Source organism: Erpetoichthys calabaricus, chromosome 12 (assembly GCF_900747795.2).
Source record: "Erpetoichthys calabaricus chromosome 12, fErpCal1.3, whole genome shotgun sequence".
Taxonomy (NCBI): domain Eukaryota; kingdom Metazoa; phylum Chordata; class Cladistia; order Polypteriformes; family Polypteridae; genus Erpetoichthys; species Erpetoichthys calabaricus.
In genome coordinates this window covers 53,549,120-53,570,890 of record NC_041405.2, presented here as the reverse complement: position 1 = coordinate 53,570,890, position 21,771 = coordinate 53,549,120, and the positions used below count along the sequence as shown (strand labels likewise).

The 21,771-nt window shown below is 39.3% G+C and overlaps 2 protein-coding genes across 2 annotated transcripts in view; one reads left to right on the top strand and one right to left on the bottom strand.

The window, feature by feature from the left end:
- Positions 1-6,427: 6,427 nt before the first annotated feature.
- LOC114662179 (cytochrome c oxidase subunit 7B, mitochondrial) lies at positions 6,428-17,807 on the bottom strand. Its single transcript, XM_028815541.2, has 3 exons — positions 17,663-17,807; positions 14,244-14,368; positions 6,428-6,618 (listed from the first exon to the last, which is right to left on the bottom strand). Exons 1-3 carry the CDS (start codon positions 17,697-17,699, stop codon positions 6,541-6,543), a joined length of 240 nt encoding a protein of 79 aa, XP_028671374.1. The 5' UTR covers positions 17,700-17,807; the 3' UTR covers positions 6,428-6,540.
- Positions 17,808-18,224: 417 nt separating this feature from the next.
- LOC114662178 (A-kinase anchor protein 17B-like) overlaps positions 18,225-21,771 on the top strand; it is a 53,692-nt gene continuing 50,145 nt past the window's right edge. Inside the window, exon 1 of the mRNA XM_028815540.2 lies at positions 18,225-18,498. Coding sequence (XP_028671373.1) covers positions 18,486-18,498 — 13 coding nt within the window. The 5' untranslated portion in view covers positions 18,225-18,485. The remainder of the gene's footprint in view (positions 18,499-21,771) is intronic.

The following is a 21,771-nucleotide window of genomic DNA, read 5'->3' as shown; positions in this document are numbered from 1 at the left end:
TTGTGTTGAAGGCGCTAGAGAAGTCTAGAAACATAATTCTTACAGCACCACTGCCTCTGTCCAAGTGAGAGAGGGATCGGTGTAGCATATAGATGATGGCATCTTCCGCTCCCACCTTCTCCTGATATGCAAACTGCAGAGGGTCAAGGGCGTGTTGAACCTGTGGCCTAAGGTGGTGAAGCAGCAGCCTCTCCATGGTCTTCATCACATGTGATGTCAGAGCAACAGGCCGAAAGTCATTCAGCTCACTAGGACGTGATACCTTTGGGACTGGGGTGATACAAGATGTTTTCCAAAGCCTCGGGACTCTCCCCTGTTCCAGGCTCAGGTTGAAGATGCGCTGTAGAGGACCCCCCAGCTCCGATGCACAGACCTTCAGCAGTCGTGGCGATACTCCATCTGGACCCGCTGCTTTGCTGGCACGAAGTCTCCTCAGCTCTCTGCTCACTTGCGCTGTTGTTATTATGGGTGGGGATGTTTTTCCTATGCTGGTATCAGCAGAAGGATGTGTGGAGGGTGCAGTACTCCGAGGTGAGAGTGAGAGTGGGTTAGGGTGGTCAAACCTGTTAAAAAAGTTGTTCATTTGGTTTGCTCTCTTCACGTCTCTCTCAATGGTGGTACCCCGCTTCAAGCTGCAGCCAGTGATGATCTTCATCCCATCCCACACTTCCTTCATGCTGTTATTCTGCAACTTCTGCTCCAGCTTTCTCCTGTACTGCTCCTTCGCCGCCCTGAGTTGGAGTCGGAGTTCCTTCTGCACGCGCTTCAGCTCATGCTGATCACCGTCTTTAAAAGCCCTTTTCTTCTGATTCAAAAGGCCCTTGATGTCACTTGTAATCCATGGCTTGTTGTTAGCATAGCAGCGTACTGTTCTTACTGGAACTACAATGTCCATACAGAAGTTGATGTAGTCAGTAGTGCAGTCAACAACTTCCTCAATGTTCTCATTATGAGATCCCTGCAGTATATCCCAGTCTGTAGTTCCAAAAAGTTCTCTCAGAGTATTCTCAGCCTCCGGGGTCCACTTCCTGAATGATTGTGTGGTTACAGGTAGGAATCTAACTTTTGGTTTATAGTGAGGCTGAAGCTGAACCAGGTTATGATCTCCTTTCCCAAGCGCAGGCAGCGGGATGGCGCTGTATGCGTCTTTAATGTTTGCATACAGTAAATCAATAGTCTTATTTCCCCGGGTGTTACAGTCCACATACTGGGAGAATGCAGGTAATGTTTTGTCCAGCGTCACATGGTTAAAGTCTCCAGCGATTAGCACAAGCGCCTCAGGGTGCTGCGTTTGTAACTTAGCAACAGCGGAATGGATGATGTCACTCGCTGACTCCACGTCTGCCCGAGGAGGAATGTATACAATAACAACAATGACATGGAATGGAGTAGTATTTGTGCAGCTGCCCCTAAGAGACTTGTCCCATAGGATACAAAATTCAGATATCTAGTGGGCATTCCCATTAAACTCCACACATCCAGCAGTAAAGTACCTAGGGATGGGTATCCCCTGTGGATTCACCATGCTTTTCCAGTATGAAATGTAAAGGTATTTAGATCTTCTCCTACAGATTTTAATCTGCCGACCCTACGCTTACTCTTCTTCCATCTGGTAAACAGCATTTGATCAATCTTCTAAGCAGAACTTGACTGAACACATGCAAGTGTAAACCCACACAAACTTTAATACAGTCGCCAGATCAGGATTCAAAGTCTTCTGGAGCCGAGTGGTATGTAAACCACTTTATAGTGACACTCTCAACTTAAACTCTTAAGCCAAAAAAATGAGTGCTCTTTAGTTTACTCAGGGTTCAGAGAAATAAAACTTGACATTAAATTTAAATAAAACTAGTATACAGGCCTGTGATTAACAGCAGCAGCTCACTTATTTAAACCAAAACAATCTTACTTGTGGGGGTAGTTGTTTGTCTGTTATATACATTATTTGTAGAACTACCAGGTTTAAAAACTGTTTTTTTCCTACTGCCGTTCGTCTTTTAAATGAAGCATTTTAGTATTTTATTGTAGGCTGATTTTAACTATGTGTTTTTATTAATGTCTTGTGCATCGTATTTTCGTTCTGCAGCACATCTTGGATGTTCTGCTGAATGACAAATAAAATTGAATTGAATTGATTATTTAAACTTTCTTTCTTGAAATTTTGTAAAGTTTTATATTTTCCCTTTGGGACAAATGAAGTCTATCTAACCAGAAAACACTCAGAATAAAGACCAGATTTACTGGAAAGCTGCTGTCCACAAACCTTTACGTAAATGCTAAGCCAGACTAATGAAATTTCAGTGCTTTTAACAAGCCAAAATAGCATTAATAAAAGTGATATTCTCTTCTTACACTTTATCAGGATTATTGGCCAGCACTCAAAATGCCACCGTCTGGTTAAAGCAAACATACATATTATTGTTATTTTACTTCCAGGACAGGCAAGTGCATCACATACTAACCCTCAACTCTACTGTGTTCAGCACCAAGTACAGCTACAACAATACCTCATTTTGGTACCTCACCTCAGATGGTGTATTGGTTTCTGTGATCATTTGGAAAGAAGTCTTGTGAGGATTCATGCTAACTGAACCCAGCAGGGCAGTTCACAATATCAAAATTGAGACCATTTTCAAATTGATTGCAGCATTTCTATTTTGTACTTTTATTGGCACTATGATTTATTTTCAACGTTTGCCAATATTGTTGTGGTAAACCACATACTATTTTAACTTAACCACATGGAAGCTAGCAGACTATCTGCTACATGTAACAGCAAGCAACAGACTGCAACCAGCTAAACTACTTATCTTCTTTAACACTTGATTATTTTTTCTGCCACTCAGGAAAAAAAGTTTTTTGGGATGTTAAAATAACATCCTGTAATTACAGTAATTTTTCCTGCGACCACATCTTTACCAGAGAGAGTGAAGAAAGGATTACTGGATTTTGAGATCTGCTGATGTTCAAATATTTTCCAACAGGCTTTTCATATTTCCATGCTTATGTGAACAATAGTTTTAAGCCATGAATTCTTAGAAGTGAGAACGAAATAAAAGCCACTCCTTTAAACAGGTAAAACCTGACCAGCATTCAAATAATTTATAGAGTGAGGTAACTTTCTGAATACCAGAGTATGGCAGTGCTTAAAGTATACTTTCCCTCCATAGCCAGTAATTTCTTTAAAAGGCAATGCTAATAAACCTAAACAGATAAACTAACATAAAAATCAAGATCACAAGCAATAACATACCATTTAAAAGCATAGAAGTTACTTCACATAGCAACAGAGTTTGGACATACAGTGATCCTCCGCCTATCGCGGAAGTTACGTTCCAGACCCATCAGTGATAGGTGAAAATCCGCAACAAGCGGGGTATCACTGTATGTCCAAACTCTGTTGCTATAATGTTAGCATAGAAAGACCATATAAATAAAAAAAAAAAAGTTTAATAGTTTAAGCCTTAAAATACCCCTCCCACACACTTTAAACACAAACTTATTAAAACACTTTGTAAACACATATGATATGTGGACGTCGGGCTAAGGATATGAGTAACATCTCTATTATATATAAAAAAAAAAAATCTTGACATGGAGACCAGGCGTGATCTTCTCAGAAGACAATTTAACATCCCGTGACAGATATTTTAATGTCACGCAAGACAAGGCAGTGAGACAGAAGGACAGCTGCTGTACAAGCTTTTAAATGATCGACAAGCAGAACACGCATCTTGGCAGAAGCAGCACAAAGCCAGTAGCTGATCCGTCCACTTCTCCTTAGCGTGCGTTCAGCTCCCCCCCCTTCACAACGTGAGCGGGAGAGACGTGAAGTGGCAGGAACGTAGCGCGCCTCTGGGGGGGTTGAGCAAAGCGAATGAGACCAGATAATCTGAGAGAGACACTTTGACGACATGCGAGACTAGACATTACAACCGTAGTAAGCAAAACCTGTGAGATGGGGACTTTTGCACGTCACACCCTACTTACAAACAATTTAAAATAAGTTCACGGACATCTAACCTAGCAGTTGTTGGAATGCTTTTGGCAGACACATTTCAGGTGCTCCCAGCTCTTAAAACAACGACAAGTAGAACAAGCAGCTCACCAGTACCAGCTGCAGCAAGCAAGCAGATGATCTGAGCACTTCTCCTTAGCGTGCGTTCAGCCCTCAAATCCCCCACCATCCCCCCTTCAGAACGCTAGCGGCTGAGACACGAAGTGGCAAAAGGACAGCTGCTGTACAGGCTTTTAAATGATTGACTCAAAGAGCGACAAGCAGAACACACAGTTGGCCAGCAGCAGCAGCAAGACAGCAGCTGAACCGATCGCATTTTTTTTTAGCATGCGTTCAGACCACCCCCTTCACAATGCAAGCAGCGCTACAAGTCCCGCGAGAAAGAGATTTAACCACACCCAGGGCAGGAAATAAAGGTCAAATATTGTTTTTACAAAAGTTTTAAAGTAAAAATGAAAATAATGTATATGTAAAAATTCCCATGAAAATAATTTCTTTAAATTGTTTATCCGGTAAACCAAACCCGGGGGTGGGGGAGCGAAGTGAGCAGAGGGAGTGAAGTGAGCAGGGGCCGGAGCCCCCTAGTAATAATAATAATAAATCCACGATGTAGCGGGGGCACGATAGCTGAACCACGATATAGTGGGGGATAACTGTATTCTAATTTCTAACATTGTTCCGAGTATGAAAAACATTAACTTTACAGTTTGAGGCATACATCAATAGCTAAGTTTCCATCCAGTTTTTTGTGACGTTTTGTTATCGACAAACAGAATATACGTAAAAAAAATGTGCGAAATTTGCTGTCTCCAGCCTGTTTCCATCCAACTAGCTTTTTATCGATAAAATGGTGTGCGTGATGACGTCATCCCCCCCAAAACGAACTGTCGCATAAGTTTTGTTGTATCGCGAAAAAAATCTGCCCTTGAGCCGTTTCCATACATAATTTTGTGTATGTCGCAAATTATCTACCTTTTGTTTTCCATGTTACACCCCCTCCACTAAACAAAGAAACAAAGAAATGGAGAGATTGTATTCAGACAGTTTTTTGAAATTTGCCAGCTTACTGTTATTTCAGTTTCACAAATAATTGGAATTGTACAAAATATCCGAAGACAACAGCAGAATGAAGCAGTTGCTTGTCTGATAGCCCTAGAGCTCGAAGAAAGTACCCCAGTGCGACGAAACCCACGGGTATGGGAGAGACGACAGAATAAGACCTTCTGGGAGGAGGTGGTGGAGAGACACTTCACAGAAAATCTCAGGCTGCAACATTTTAGAATGACACAGCCGACGTTTGAGATGTTGTGTGGATTCATCAGTCCTGATGTTGTGCCCATCACAGGTTGCCACCGACCACCGGTTCCAACCCAAAAGCGGATTGCCATCGCGCTTTACAAGCTGGCAACCTGCGCCGAGTATAGAGTAGTTGGAGAAAATTTCGGGGTTAGTAAAACTACTGTCCATCGATGTGTATATGCTGTGTGCACCGCTATTAAAGAAAAATTAATGCGGCGTTATATCAGACATCCGACTGTGCATCTTGTGCCACAGATTTACGGTGCGCTGGATGGCACGCATGTGCCTATTCTTCCCCCGACGGAAGGCTACCGCGATTATATTAATCGCAAAGGGTGGCCATCTATTGTTCTCCAGGCCCTTGTTGATGACAGGTGCATGATACGAGACATTTGCGTTGGCACTCCTGGAAGTACCCATGATGCAGCTGTGTTTGCAGCATCGGATCTGTACAGGTGAGCCTACCTTTCAACATCCCTTCTCAGTGCGATAACAACTGAATTAGTACTGTAACCTGCTTCCCTTAAGGTTTTTAATTAAAACTGAAATTTGAATTAATGCAAAATAACGACGTTTAATCAAAAAAAACTAAAGTTAATATTAATGATTAAATTAAATTGAGGAAATAACGAGTCTCTTCATCAGACCATGTGAACCGCTCTGCCATTCTCATTTTGATTGCATGTGATGAAAATGTGACACATTTATTTGCGTTAAAGCCCTTTTTTCCGACAAAAAGTGTTTCTAATGTAGTTTTTACGACATCTGAAGTATCGATATGGAATTTATGCGCTAAAATTAAATGGAAAAATATTATGTTGACATGTACAACATTTTATCGATAATTAGCATTTCCATCAGCTATATCGGTAAAAAAATTTGAAGCGCTAAATATTTTTTCGCAAAAACTCCTTGGATGGAAACCTGGTTATAGGTACAGTTGTGTTTAATATTTCCTGTTGGTGAAAGTAATCACTGGTTACAATTATCACAAGTTAGAAATATAACCAACCAATAACTGTTTTACAGTAACAGTAATCCTGTTTTGACTTGTGCATTTAATTAAGTCTACTATAAGAAAAAAACAGAGCAAGTGAAATGGTTTTTTAAAATTTATTAGATAATTTTCACAATAGACCTGCTATAACATTTGTTTGTAAGCAGCAACACTACAGATAAGCAGTTCAGAACTTCAAAAGCAATTCTGCAAAGAACAGTTTTCTTTACTCTTCATTCCATGGTTTGGGGGTTATCCTCCCAACTGGTGAAATATTCCAGACCAAACCAGTCTGTGTTGCTACCTGTAAACAAAAATAAATTCTACATTAAGATAAACAATAAAATTATTTAACTAACATTTACAGTTTATAGACTACATTTCCTTAAACACAAAACATTTGTAAATACTGCATCTTGATAAAAATGTTCTATATCTATTTTATGTATATAGTACTTCCAGTCTAAACAATTCCTGAGTTCAAAAACACTTGTTTATGTGCAAAGAAGTGCTATCATCAAAACAAAAAACACTTTATTGAATGCTAGCCTGGGAACATTCTAGAACTAAAAGTAAAATGTACGTTAAGTGGTGCTAGGCCAGGAAACATGTCAGGGCCAACACAATTTAATCTAGTCAACATAAAGGCAATAATTTTGCAATGGGAACAGTGTAAACTTGTTCAATTATAATTATAAAACAGATTTCATTCTAGGATTTGATATAATTATAATCCATTTAATAGTTGGTGTAATTACAAACCCTCAATGCAGCACCTCACAATTACAAACCCACAAATCAAGCACACAGTTCTCAATGGTTCAAGAATATCTTAACTGCATTTCACACAGAATGAGCTTTTGGTTAGGACACATAAACTTGCTACAAAAGTAAAACACATACAAAAATAATCCAAAAAATGCTCAACTATTATACAACAGTCCACGCACAAACACACACATTTTTTCAGATTCCTACAAGTATATTCAAGGAGCAAAATATGTAGGGGTCTAGGACTCCCCGAGAGTTTGAAAATCAAAGTTTTGGAGGATCCCAGGAAAAACACATTTAAAGTGTCAGTGTTATATAATGAGTTTGAAAGAAAATACTGTGCCTTAGAACAGAATCCTCTTTATAGACACAACTGAGAAGCAGATCTGCAGGCACTTCACAGGATGGATAGGGCGAGATTCAGTGTGTGGGAGAAGGCTAGACAGGGTTAGGTTGTTGAGCTACAGGAGCCTACCGGCAAAGCAAGGTTAGCACATCTTTTAGATCAGGAGGGACCAAGAAAGAGGGCAGAGACTTTAGTTGGAAACAAACAAATAGGAACCCCATTCAGACCTTAGTGCTTTCCAGTAACAGCGAGTCATGCTAGCGTGAGAGAGACTGCGGATACAATAATGCAAAACTGTGTTCAGGCTGGTAATAGTGTAAGCCAGCCATGTTTTGTTTCTAGCTTGTAATGGTTTTTAGCAGTTTCCTATGACCTATAAAAGCGGGAAAGTGAAGTCATTGGTGTTGTTAGGATATTAAGAGTGCAGTGTTGACATTTATTTATTCTTTCAATAAGCCTCTTACTGAGATGGACCTTTGGCAGTGCTACCAAGAAAACTTAAAATTTCCAGCAGTCAAGGTCATCACCCTGTCCTATTACGTGCAAACTATAAAGCAAGTTTCAATGGTCTTTGACAGATAGCAACTACATGTGTATTAGTCACCAAATGCGGCTTTTCCATGTGATGCAAGACTTATTTGCAGACTGTACCACCAAGTACAGTAGATTCAGAAACTATTTAGACCCCCTTCACTTTTTTCACATTATGCTGCTCTCAGGGACACGCCATCCTGTTGATCATCATGATTAGGAAGGACACAAGCCTGTCTATAGGAGGTCCCACAGATGACAGTGTATCAGAACAAAAATGAAGCCATGAGGTCAAAGAAATTGCCTGCAGACCTTGAGACAGGATTGCGTTGTGGCACAGATGTTGGGAAGGCTACGAAAAGAAAAGAAAAATGCTTGGAGCATTGAAGGTCCCCAAGACCACAGTACCTTCACAATTATTAAATGGAAGAACTCTGGAACCACCATAACTCTTTTCAGAACTGGCTACCCAGCCAAACTGAGTAATTATTTGAGAAGGGCCAAGATAACAGGTGACCAAGGACTCACTTTCTAAAATCCTGTTTTTGCTTTGTCGTTTTAGGGGTACTGAATTGCTGGATGTGGGAGGAAAAATGAATTTAAATGATTTTAGCACAAGGTTACAGCATAGCATAATGTGAAAAAAGTAAAGGGGGTATGAATAGTTTCTTAAACCACTGTATAATGTGATTCATCCACTTAAGATATGCATATCCTAGCTGACAACATTCTCCATACCTAATCGATTGTACAAATATTTAGATATTCTGTAGTGACAAAATAAAATTTCATTACTTAGCAAACAGGACCAGGGCAACAAGAAATAACAGTTTAAAGTTAAAATCAAATAATCTAAAAAGTCAAAAAAAGAAAAAAATTTTTGTATCTTTGGTGTTGGCCTTACTAGTAAAATTACATTTGCCTTCCACTTCTAGCAGAGCCAGAAGTAACTTTTCTGTGAATCGACAAAGTTTAACACCACCATTTTAATGGACTAAACCAACATTTAGTAAATACCTTTTAAACGAATATACGTGACATTCATTTGCAAATACTTTCTTGAAAGGATGACAAAGAAAAACGGTCAGCTGTATACAATACATTGTTCTTTTAAATTAGTTTTTCCCACATGTATTACATTAACAAACTGATCCATGCAAGGATAATACCCAACGTGCAGTGTCCTTATATTTGACAAAATGCTAATAGCTGTGAATGCAAGACCTGACAAGTGCAGCACAATTTTTTTTTAGAAGTTCACATTGTCATTTTAAAACGTTGACAATGTTTCATTACAAGAAAAGATGCTTGTGGATTACAAATTATTAGCTGCTCTACCCATGTACCGCAGAATGCATCTACTTTATTGCATAGGTGTTTTAAGCTTGGGACACAGAAGTCAGTTTTGTTGTCTCACAGATTGCAGCAACTCAGTGCATGTAGCAGTATTCGGTAATGCTATTATGAGGATTCAAGGGTGAAAAATTGCTATAATTCACAATGCTGCACTGGCGTGAAACCTTGAAAATAGATCTGCTGTATAAAGTGGATTTGAAAAAATGTCTACCAACAGGCTCACTCAAACACTGCATCCTCAATTCTCTCTCTCCCTTCAGAAGGAGAAAAAAAAAAAAAGAAGCAGCAACTTGACAAATTTAAAAAAAAAAAAACAAAAACATTTTGTTGTTTCATTGTGGCTTGTCTATAGCTCATTTTGACCTTTCTTATGCATGCAAACGACATGACACAAAAAGTTCAATCTGCAATGTGCATGCAGAAGGATAATGCCACAATTGGCACTGGCTTTAAAAAATGCAAGGCACTGCTTTGATATAATTCTATAGTGTAATTAGTTTACCCATCCATTATCCAACCCGCTATATCCTAACTACAGGGTCACGGGGGTCTGCTGGAGCCAATCCCAGCCAACACAGGGCACAAGGCAGGAAACAAACCCTGGGCAGGGCATGCACGCACACGGGACAATTTAGAATCGCCAATGCACCTAACCTGTATGTCTTTGGACTGTGGGAGGAAACCGGAGCACCCGGAGGAAACCCACACACACACACGGGGAGAACATGCAAACTCCATGGAGGGAGGACCCGGGAAGCGAACCCGGATCTTGTTACTGCAAGGCAGCAGTGCTACCCACTGTGCCACCCGTAGTTTATTTCAAATTTATTTTTTAAATATTGTTATTGATTTTAATTAGAAACATAACATTCCATACAGTCAAGACAAATTTAACAAATCAATGCAAAATTCGACCCCACCCAAGATAGACAGAAGAGCCAGCAACCAAAGCTACTCTTATAAAAGGAGGATATCCTTTTCCTTGAAATGGAAGCTTATTGTAAAAAGTTATTGCTTAGATCCTGCCATATTTAAAAAAGTTTTGTACAGATCCTCTAAGTGAGAATTTGACTTTTTCCAATTTCAAGTAGTATAGAACATCAGTTACCCACTGATGTGAGTGGAGGGGTAGGATTCTTCCAGTTGAGCAAGATAAGTCTACGAGCTAGTAGTGAAGTAAAGGCAATTACAGTTTGTCCTCCTCCACTTTATGCCCATCTGGGAGTCCACCAAACACTGTTAGCGGATTAGGAGTGACTGTAACGCCAAGGCTGTCTAAAAAGCATGCAAAGATTTTTGTCCAAAATGTTATTAATTTAGTGCACGCCCAAAACATGTGGCCCAGTGAGGCTGGAGCTAGACTGCAACGATCACAGGTTGAATCTTGCCCTGGAAACATTTTCGTCAATTTTAAACAAGATAAATGTGCTCGATAAAAGATTTTAAGTTGTATGACTAAATGCTTTGTACATACAGAGCTCAAGTATATTCTGTGCATGAGCTCAAGTATATATTCTGTGCGTTCCACTCCATCCATCCATTATCCAACTCGCTATATCCTAACTACAGGGTCACGGGGGTCTGCTGGAGCCAATCCCTGCCAACACAGGGCGTAAGGCAGGAACAAATCCCTGGGCAGGGTGCCAGCCCACCGCAGGGCGCACACACATACACACACACACACACCAAGCACACACTAGGGACAATTTCGGATTGCCAATGCACCTAACCCTGCATGTCTTTGGACTGTGGGAGGAAACCGGAGCACCCGGAGGAAACCCACGCAGACACAGGGAGAACATGCACACTCCACACAGGGAGGACCCGGGAAGCGAACCCAGGTCTCCTAACTGCGAGGCAGCAGCACTACCCACTGCACCACCGTGCCGCCCTCAAAAAATATCATTAGTATAATTTAGGAGGCTGAATTACATAAATGGATTAAAGCAGCAACAGTGCAGTAAGTTACTCTTTAATGTAGAGTACAGTAATCCCTCGCTATGTTGTGCTTCGCCTTTCGCGGCTTCACTCCATCGCGGATTTTATATGTAAGCATATTTAAATATATATCACGTATTTTTTGCTGGTTCGTGGATTTCTGAGGACAATGGGTCTTTTAATTTCTGGTACATGCTTCCTCAGTTGGTTTGCCCAGTTGATTTCATACAAGGGACGCTATTGGCAGATGGCTGAGAAGCTACCCAACTTACTTTTCTCTGATCCTGACGTAGGGGGATTGAGCAGGAGGGCTGTTCACACACCTAGACGATACGGACGCTCGTCTAAAAATGCTGAAAGATTATCTTCACGTTGCTACCTTCTGTGCAGCTGCTTCCTGAAGCGACATGCTGCATGGTGCTTCGCATACTTAAAAGCTCGAAGGGCACATATTGATTTTTGCTTCTTTGTTTTTCTCTGTCTCTCTCTCTGCTCCTGACGAAGGGGGTGTGAGCTGCCGCCTTCAACAGCTTTGTGCCGCGGTGCTTCGCATACTTAAAAGCCAAACAGCCCTATTGATTTGTTTGCTTTTCTCTATCTCTCTGACATGCTCTGCTCCTGACTCGCACTCCTTTGAAGAGGAAGATATGTTTGCATTCTTTTAATTGTGAGACAGAACTGTCATCTCTGTCTTGTCATGGAGCACAGTTTAAACTTTTGAAAAAGAGACAAATGTTTGTTTGCAGTGTTTGAATAACGTTTCTGTCTCTCTACAACCTCCTGTGTTTCTGTGCAAATCTGTGACCCAAGCATGACAATATAAAAATAACCACATAAACATATGGTTTCTACTTCGCGGATTTTCTTATTTCGCAGGTGGCTCTGGAACGCAACCCCCGCGATGGAGGAGGGATTACTGTAATCAGAGAATGATGCAGAAAATAAAAATAACAAAATAAAAATATGTTTATAGGCCAAGCATTGTAATGTGTACAAAAAACACAAATTCTTACTTGAGTAACAGATCCTTTCCCCAATGTACTCTTGTGTCTTTGAAAGGAAGAGACTTTAAAATATTTTTTTTATAAATTGTAAAGATGCTACCCGAGTCCTCAAGACTGATCAATAATTCTTCTGGAATAGAACAAGGTGGAAGGTGAGGAAAACTGGGCAGGTTCTGTTTAGCAAAGTTTCTACCTTGAAAGTAGTGAAGGAATTGTGTTGATGAGAAGTTGTATTTGAAGCATAGTTGTTCATAGGATGCAAAGACATCTATGTGCAAGTCTTAAGTGTTTTAATCATGGACATTTTCCAGACATTGAATAGTGTATATGTTTGAGAGGGTGGAAAAATGTGGTTGTTATGTAGAGTGCAACAGATAAAAGCTTTTTTGTCTTAAAGTGCTTCCTACATTGGTTCCATATTCTGAGAGAATGAAGGGTAATTGGATTTTTAGTGTAATAACAGCAATTTGTATTAACTGGGGCACAGAGCAGGGAGTATAAAAAGTTTCTCAAGATTTTATTTCTAAACAGGCTTATGGATATTCATCAAATTCTGTCATTTCATCAGTTTGATGTCCAGGACTTTATACACTGAATATTTGCACCCTCATTTGCCCCCTTCTGCTTTAGGTTGTTGTATTGTCTCGCTTTGGATGGGTAGATGTATCGAATTCCAAATAGATCAAGTTATGATTGAGTCTAATTTGTTAAAAAAGGATTTGTTAATGTATATGGTAATGCTTTGTAATAGGAAGAGCAGCTTGGGAAGGATGGTCACCTCAACAATATTGACTCTCTCTGCTAACACAGGGTGGAGGGTAGACCATATTAGTCACATTGTTTAATTTTTTAAATGCAAACAGCAAAATTGTTAAAAAGAGCTTTATATTTACTTGAAATATTTACCACTAGATATTAAACTGATCTGCTAAAATAAGGAAGGTGTCCAATCCGACATAACATGCTAACGGTTATTGGGGTATAAGGGATAAAACAAAAATAGCATTGCTCTCTTTCCCTCCACCCCCTTCCATTATGCAAGTGAGTGGCTTTAGGAGACCCCCTTTAAAGGGGAAAATCAGATCAAGTCTCAAAAGAATTCCAATTTGTGTGGCCAAAGTGAACAATCATTTTAAGAATAGAGAGCCACCTAAAATAGCTATGTAAAGAGTGAGAAACCATGGGCACTCTGAATCGTGAGCACTCCAGCTGTGCTCTTCCCTTTCAAACTGTGTGTGTGATGCACTGATCAGGCTGCCTTTCCTCAGCTACAACACACATTGGTACTAAACTATAGCTAAACTTAGGAATCTTGCACGCCTCCTGCTGCAAATTGGACTGAATGACAACTTATTTGAAAGGACGCGGGGGTGGGGGTTGCCGTTTGGGAGAAAAACCGATGGCTGTAGTTTGCCGTTTTGAGGACATTTCCTCAAATGTTTGGACAACGGACAATATCAACCCCTGGCTCAGCCCTACAGCTGACCACTTGTAATGCTGCAATCTCAAAATACAAGACAGACATCAAGGAGGTTCAGGAGGAATACAGCTATTTGAGAGACAACAGAAACACGAAAAGCACAAGAACTGCATAACGGACATATCAGAATGGAAAAACTATACAACCTTTGAAACAGCATGTTCAGTATTACAAATTTCACTGGATATTTAATTGAAACTGTTAAGTTTATAGCATACAAAATATCTTTACTGTCCTTGTACCTGTCAGTCGAGGTATGAAATTAGAATAGGCCTAAAATGGTCTACCTAAACTCCCTAAAACAGATGGTCAAAAAAATGCTTATTTTTTCCACTGGAATTCTAAATATTGCTTTCAGCAATTGGAAACATTTTTAAAATACACCATAAAAGACATATTGTATAAAACCTTTTTGTATTGTATAAAACTCTTTTATAACTGCTACTATATCACCATAATGTAAACATTTATCATGAATGGCATCAGAAATCCAAAAAACTTACATATCCCCATACAGAAGCACAAAACAGGAATCCTGTTGCCAGAAGAAGGTTGCCATATTTCTCATGGAAATTAGGGCCTGTTTTGTGATGGCACTGGCGAACTGCTGTGTAGCGAACACCACGTGCTAAAAAACAAACACACAACAGTGACTAAAGACAGCCAAAAAACACTTAATCTAAAACCCTCAAGAAGCTACAAAAACTCTATGAAATATAAATCATAACACAGTATATATTTTCAAATCAAAATACAGCGTTCACCCTGTGGTAAAATACCCGACTAAACTAAAAGGCAATCAGTCATTTTCTAAACCGTTTAGTCCAGGACTGGGTCACAGGGTTCTGCTGGAACCTATCCCAGATAGCATATGGTGCAAAGAAGGGAACATAGCAGGTCGAACACATACACATATACTGTACCCACCCCAGCCACACACTAGGGCCAATTTAGAAAGTCACTTAATACACTCTTGCAAAATTCATGTGATTATACAGGTAGGCTACATTTGACAGTTTACAAATAGAATATCCTTTAATAGCTAAGTTTCCATCCAGTTTTTTGCGACGTTTTGTTATCGACAAACAGAATATACGTAAAAAAAATGTGCGAAATTTGCTGTCTCCAGCCTGTTTCCATCAAACTGGCTTTTTATCGATAAAATGGTGTGCGTGATGACGTCATCCCCCCCCAAAACGAACTGTCGCATAACTTTTGTTGTATCGCGAAAAAAATCTGCCCTTGAGCCGTTTCCATACATAATTTTGTGTATGTCGCAAATTATCTACCTTTTGTTTTCCACATTACACCCCCTCCACTAAACAAAGAAACAAAGAAATGGAGAGATTATTCAGACAGTTTTTTGAAATTTGCCAGCTTACTGTTATTTCAGTTTCACAAATAATTGGAATTGTACATAATATCCGAAGACGACAGCAGAATGAAGCAGTTGCTTGTCTGATAGCCCTAGAGCTCGAAGAAAGTACCCCAGTGCGACGAAACCCACGGGTATGGGAGAGACGACGGAATAAGACCTTCTGGGAGGAGGTGGTGGAGAGACACTTAACAGAAAATCTCTGGCTGCAACATTTTATAATGACACGGCCGACGTTTGAGATGTTGTGTGGATTCATCAGTCCTGATGTTGCGCCCATCACAGGTTGCCACCGACCACCGGTTCCAACCCAAAAGCGGATTGCCATCGCCCTTTACAAGCTGGCAACCTGCGCCGAGTATAGAGTAGTTGGAGAAACTTTCGGGGTTAGTAAAACTACTGTCCATCGATGTGTATATGCTGTGTGCACCGCTATTAAAGAAAAATTAATGCGGCGTTATATCAGACTTCCGACTGTAGCGGAGGCCAATGAAATTGCATACCGCAATTCCTTGGTGCATCTTGTGCCACAGATTTACGGTGCGCTGGATGGCACGCATGTGCCTATTCTTCCCCCGACGGAAGGCTACCGCGATTACATTAATCGCAAAGGGTGGCCATCTATTGTTCTCCAGGCCCTTGTTGATGACAGGTGCATGATACGAGACATTTGCGTTGGCACTCCTGGAAGTGCCCATGATGCAGCTGTTTGCGCAGCATCGGATCTGTACAGGTGAGCCTACCTTTCAACATCCCTTCACAGTGCGATAACAACTGAATTAACCTACTTCCCTTAAGGTTTTTAATTAAAACTGAAATTTGAATTAATACAAAATAACGACGTTTAATCAAAAAAAAAAACTCTCTTCATCAGACCATGCGAGCCGCTCCGCCATTCTCGTTTTGATTGCACGTGATGAAAATGTGACATTTATTTGCGTTAAAGCCCTTTTATCCGACAAAAACTGTTTCCAATGTAGTTTTTGCGACATCTGAAGTATCGATATGGAATTTATGCGCTAAAGTTAAACGGAAAAATATTATGTCGACATGTACAACATTTTATCGATAATTAGCATTTCCATCAGCTATATCGGTAAAAAAATTTGAAGCGCTAAATATTTTTTCGCAAAAACTCCTTGGATGGAAACCTGGCTAATGAGAACAAAATGTATGTCAAGTAAATATAACGGGGCTAGATTTTTGCTACAAAATGCCCTTGCACCCACCCAACCCCCACAAAAATATAAACACAAATTACCCCAAACCCAGGCATGTTCTCTACAGCTCTCTATAGGCTGAACAGATGCCGATTTCTCTTGAGGTGGGTGATCTTTTTTTCAGCTTCATCCATATATTGTACGTGTACTTCTTACTTTACAGGTGGCGCAGTGATAGTGCTGCTGCTTTGCAGTAAGGAGATTGTGGAAGATTGTGGGTTCGCTTCCCGGTTCCTCCCTGTGTAGATAGCGCTTTGAGTACTGAGAAAAGCGCTATATAAATGTAATGAATTATTATTATTATGACGCAGACATTACTACACTAAAGGATCATTTTCACACTATGGACAGAATGAACGAGAATATGCAATAACTTATCACGCCTGAATCTGTAACAGTCTGCATAGTTTGTTACTCGTTATGATGTAGTTGAGTTGCGTTTAAGTGAACAATTCTAAGTTGTTTACTCAGCAACATCCAGCCAGTGCTTACAGCTAAGAAATAAGATAACGGTGGTGCAATGAGACTGCACAATGCAACCAGTTACCTGTGAAAACGTGACGGTATCTAATTATCTATAAAAAATAAAAACCTATAAAAAGGTTTTAGTGCACCAATACATAAAACTTCAAAATTTAAGGTATCCTACCGAAGCATTAAGTCATCATCGTATGTGTTTGTAACTCCCAAGGTTAGAGATGGTACCCACCGGGGTAGTACATGTAGCCTTTCCCTGTGAGCCGACACTAACACCGGGGTAGTACATGTAGCCTTTCCCTGTGAGCCGACACTAACACCGCTTTGTAACGCATTCAGGTTCAAGCCTCCCCATTGCCCTTCACTCAAACTGAACTCCTATATGCTCTGGACCTTCTTCCATTTCAGAATTAACAATGAATAGCAGCCAAGGTCTCCGAGCGGAAGAGGACCATTGTGTATGCATTCACTGACCGGGTACAAACCCAACATTTGTTTGGTGATCCATTTTCTTACAGGACTGCTATGTCGGATTGCTCACACACTGGCGACGTGAAAGATTCGGTCACTGCTCACGGTGAATTACTGTGGTGTTCATTCACCCTTTAACGACTGCAATACTGAAGAATACGGAAGAACCACCGTACACTTCAAAATAGTTTACAAAAACGACACTTTCATGTATAAATTCAAAAACGTGTAATAAGACATTTTATGTAATAAATGTGCTGAGATGTGAATGCACATGATCGACGTCCTCTAAATGTCGGACTCTCGTATATGAAGTATTAATTACCAAACGATAACAGAAATACACCCCTTAGAAACACATCCCCGGGAGTACTCTTACCGCTGAGATTCACAGCTGCTTTCGCCAAATTATACATCTTTGCTCTTTCTGCTCTCCCACCGAACTGAATACCCTTGAAGAATTGAACTATTGGGGGAAATCAAAATGGCCACCTTATTCCGGAAGGAATACCGCGAAACATTTCCGATGTATAAAATAATTTAAAATTCTTCGGTATTTTTTTTATGTGATTATGTGTATAATATTAGATATAATAATTATCAGTGAATAATTATGTAATTTTTTTTTAGCATTTAAAGATATATAAAAGAGAGCGGTAAATTGCCTCGTAAAGCCTTGTGGGAAATGTAGTTTATTGACGTTTAAAAGCTGCAACCTTTCTCTTGGAGTTTACAACTTATTTCTTTTATTGTATTAAGAGTTAATAGCATACAGTGTGGTACTCGGACTGTTCGGACTTTGTTTGACCTGTGTTGCTAAGTTAAAAATGTTATCTTGTTTGCTTATTTTGAATTATATACTTATTAAAACATCACCATCATTATAACACAAACACGAGAAAAGGTGGAAGAACGAATGTCCGGCTAGATTAAAAGCGAGCGTAAAAATGAAAACACTTTGTACTTTTTTTTCAACGTTTTGACCACAATCTCACAGACGAAGTCAAAAGGTGACACCTGTCACCGTGGTCTCGAGCCCGGCAACATTGGCAGGAAGGGAAGGCGGAGTCGCTGCGTCTGCGCTGACATCTCGCCAGCAACCCGGTAGTATGCGCCGCCGACCAGCGATGTAAAGCGAGCTGTGTGGCTGCTGAAGATTTGGCTGAAATCAAACGGTAGAAGAAGTCAGAACATTGGTGAATATGCTGCGAAGAGGTAAGCCTGTTTATCTGTTGGAATAATTGTCAAATCAAAACGAACGTTCCTGATCGTTCATGCAGTTCAGAGAAGCCTGGCGGGCATTGGAGATGCAGCCCCTTGCCGTATGCGGAGGAACTTTATTAGCTGTTTTGCAGAATGTGTACTCTAGTCCAGTTGTATACGACTTTTGGATAGAACAGATGAAAATATAATGGGCTGAGAAAACCAGACCCTATTGGCTAAAATGTGTTTCTTGCAAAGCGGAAAAAAGAGTCACCGTCCAGATGGAATTAGGCATGTCTTAGAATGGTTGGCACAGTTTAACAATCATTGTGATGCAGTCTGGGACCATTCCGCTTTTGGACATGCAAACTGAGTCCTGAAGGATCTCGCCGATGGCTCATTTTCGTTTCTGTTGACTCCTTACTCAGAGGTCAGTTGGAGTACTTCATTGGTTTGATTGTCTCTACACTACTGGTCTCTTCGAAACCAAAGGTGGACAAACTCGCAGCGGTTGTAGGTTTTGGTTGCAAAGTTTCTGACGAATAGAAACTGAATTCTTGCTGTAGGTTCACCACTTACTTAGCTATTTATTAGTGTCATTTTTGTTTTGGCCTTTCAACAGGTTTAAATAGTAGAATTAGTCATATGTTCCATCACAGTTGCAGAGTAGCTACAGTAGCAGCTGATTGCCAGAAAAACTACAGTGAGGAGCTGTTAAGAGGAAAGAGACTTGAAGTCAGAAACCAAGGAATAAGTTGTGGATAGAGAGAACTGGTTTAAATAGATGCCAACATCACTTACTCCCCATTATCATAGTTGGTCTTCATTTCTATCTGTCAATCAGAAGTGGCCTGTGGTGTTACCTTTATGTTTAACTATGGGGGCACTCGTGTGTTTTGTAGGCAGATACAGATCAACCTTAATGAGCTTCTCCTTCTTTCTCCTTTCACCTGGCTTCGGATACTTTTGAATGAAATATGTAAGGGGCGAGCACAGAAAGGAACTTTCTACTTTGTATTGTATATATGCAAATGAAAACATTCCAGTGTCATAAAAAAACTTAAAAATATGAAATGCATGCGGCTATGTATGCTGTGGTTCAGCAGGCTGAGAATAGAAACGATGCCTTTAATTTAGATATTTAGTCAAAAGCAAGCATTTGGTTAAATCATAACCATAGTTTCTGGGGACTTCTTCAGCTGATTGTGGGGAAAAATGCTAGATAAAGTAACAATATTAACAGAATGGCATCATATTCAGACTTCTTAATTTTTTTGTAATAATTTCTAAATCAGTACATCTGCTTGTGTTTCCCCCAGGAGTGAGCTTGGGAATGTGTGATATACCACAGTGCAGATCTTAAATTCTATTCTAATTCCCATCATTAATGTATTTACAAAGACAAGGAAGTCATACATTCATAATTGAGGTCATCAGGCATTGTATAGGGCTGTTATCAGGTGCATTTTCACAAAGAAATATACAACACTGAGAAGCAAGAACCTGTCGTAGTTTTTTAAGCATTCAAGTTCACAAAATGAACATGACTGTGTGCTTATATTTTTAGCAGCTGTACTGTTAAATTTCCTGCACCGTTTTTTTTGAAAATTCATGTGTTTTGTCTTTACATGTACTGTTGCCATATTATAATTAGAAAAGCAAATTGATTAGCTTAATCTCTCTATTTTAGATACTGTGCAATCTTTTTTCTCACTCATGAACTTTTTGGAGAATTATCTTATTATATATCACAGCAAAACACCTGCAGTGATACAGAAATAGGTGGTCCTCTCAGCTGCTCAATGGTTCACTTTAAATTGTGTTTTCAGTATACAGTTTATGTGCATAAAACAGTAATTATAAAAGTCTTTTCCAAATTAGGAATTTATTTTAATATTTTCAATCATGAAAGTGATCACGATAAATTCTAAATGGTCACAAACTGAAATATTAAAATCAGTAGTCATTTAATAAACCTGTTTTCATTATAAACCACTTCTTGTTAATTGTACATCACATTTCTGTAACAAATACTGTATATACTCAAACGTTTTTAATAAGACAAAAATATAATAGCAAATATAAGAGTATTCATAGTTTTAAAGACAATCATATTAGGCCTATTTGCTCCCCCAGTTAACACACTATCTAAAACATTTTATATGACACATTGATATAGAAGGCATAACAAAGCACACTTTTGGAACTGCCATTATAATAGTTCCAGATGACATACTGCACTCTTTTTCTTTTCATGATATATTTGTTTTGGTTCGTGCATTTTGTTTCCTGTTATGATGATATACAGTATTGGCACAAGGTAGACCATATATATATATGTATGTATGTGTGTGTGTGTGTGTGTGTGTGTGTGTGTGTATGTATGTATGTATGTATATATGTATGTATGTATGTGTATATATTTATATTTATATATATATATATATATATATATATATATATATATATATATATATATATATATATATATATATAAAATGTAGATGACAAAGTAGCACGTTGTAAAGAATTCAAAAACGTTGGTGCAATACACATGCAGAGCAGGTTAGAGATAATGGAAGTACTAAAATTCGAAAGTCTCAAAAAAGTGATAGTAAAAATCGCATTACCGCAAACAAACGTAAATTATTACTTGGTGAAATAACGGAACAGCGAAAAGAGATCGAATATATTGTTCGCATTTAAACTTTTTAAGTTGAAGACTTGTAGATCGTTTAATTTGTGTTGCCATCATGGAAAAGTTGTGTTTCTTCCCAATGAAGAGGCGTATTCGGGAGAAATAAAAGATTTGTTGTTTGGTGAAAGAGAAATCCACATATGCGAGCAGCAGAGACGTGAAGTGGCTGGTGCGTAGCGCAGGCCGGGGTTGTTGGCGAGCGAAGCGAGCAGGGGGCAAAGCCCCCTAATATATATATATATATATATATATATATATATATATATATATATGTATGTATGTATGTATGTATGTATGTATGTATGTATGTATGTATGTATGTATGTTCTGTATATATAATACATTCTGTAACATTGACATATTCCAGTGAGTATTTTTTGTAATCATTGGCCTTGGCACAAAATCATTAAAGTGAGAGGAGGTACATGTCGACTTCACCAGCTGTGTCAGGTGGTAATTGGTGTTGCGAGATGCTCAGTGTGCCAGTGCTGCAGCAACCTAAGTCTGCATAATTTTTAAATTAATTAATTAACTTTGGAAATTAATAATAATACAACTTACATTTGGTAAGTGTATTTTTTTAGTCC

Coding starts and splice junctions, on each gene's coding strand:
- LOC114662179 (XM_028815541.2), bottom strand. CDS start 17,699: ATGTATAATTTGGCGAAAGCAGCTGTGAATCTCAGCG. Junction 14,369..17,662: donor AGCAGCTGTGAATCTCAGCG/GTAAGAGTACTC, acceptor TTTGTTTTTTAG/CACGTGGTGTTCGCTACACA. Junction 6,619..14,243: donor GTGCTTCTGTATGGGGATAT/GTAAGTTTTTTG, acceptor TTTTGTTTACAG/GTAGCAACACAGACTGGTTT.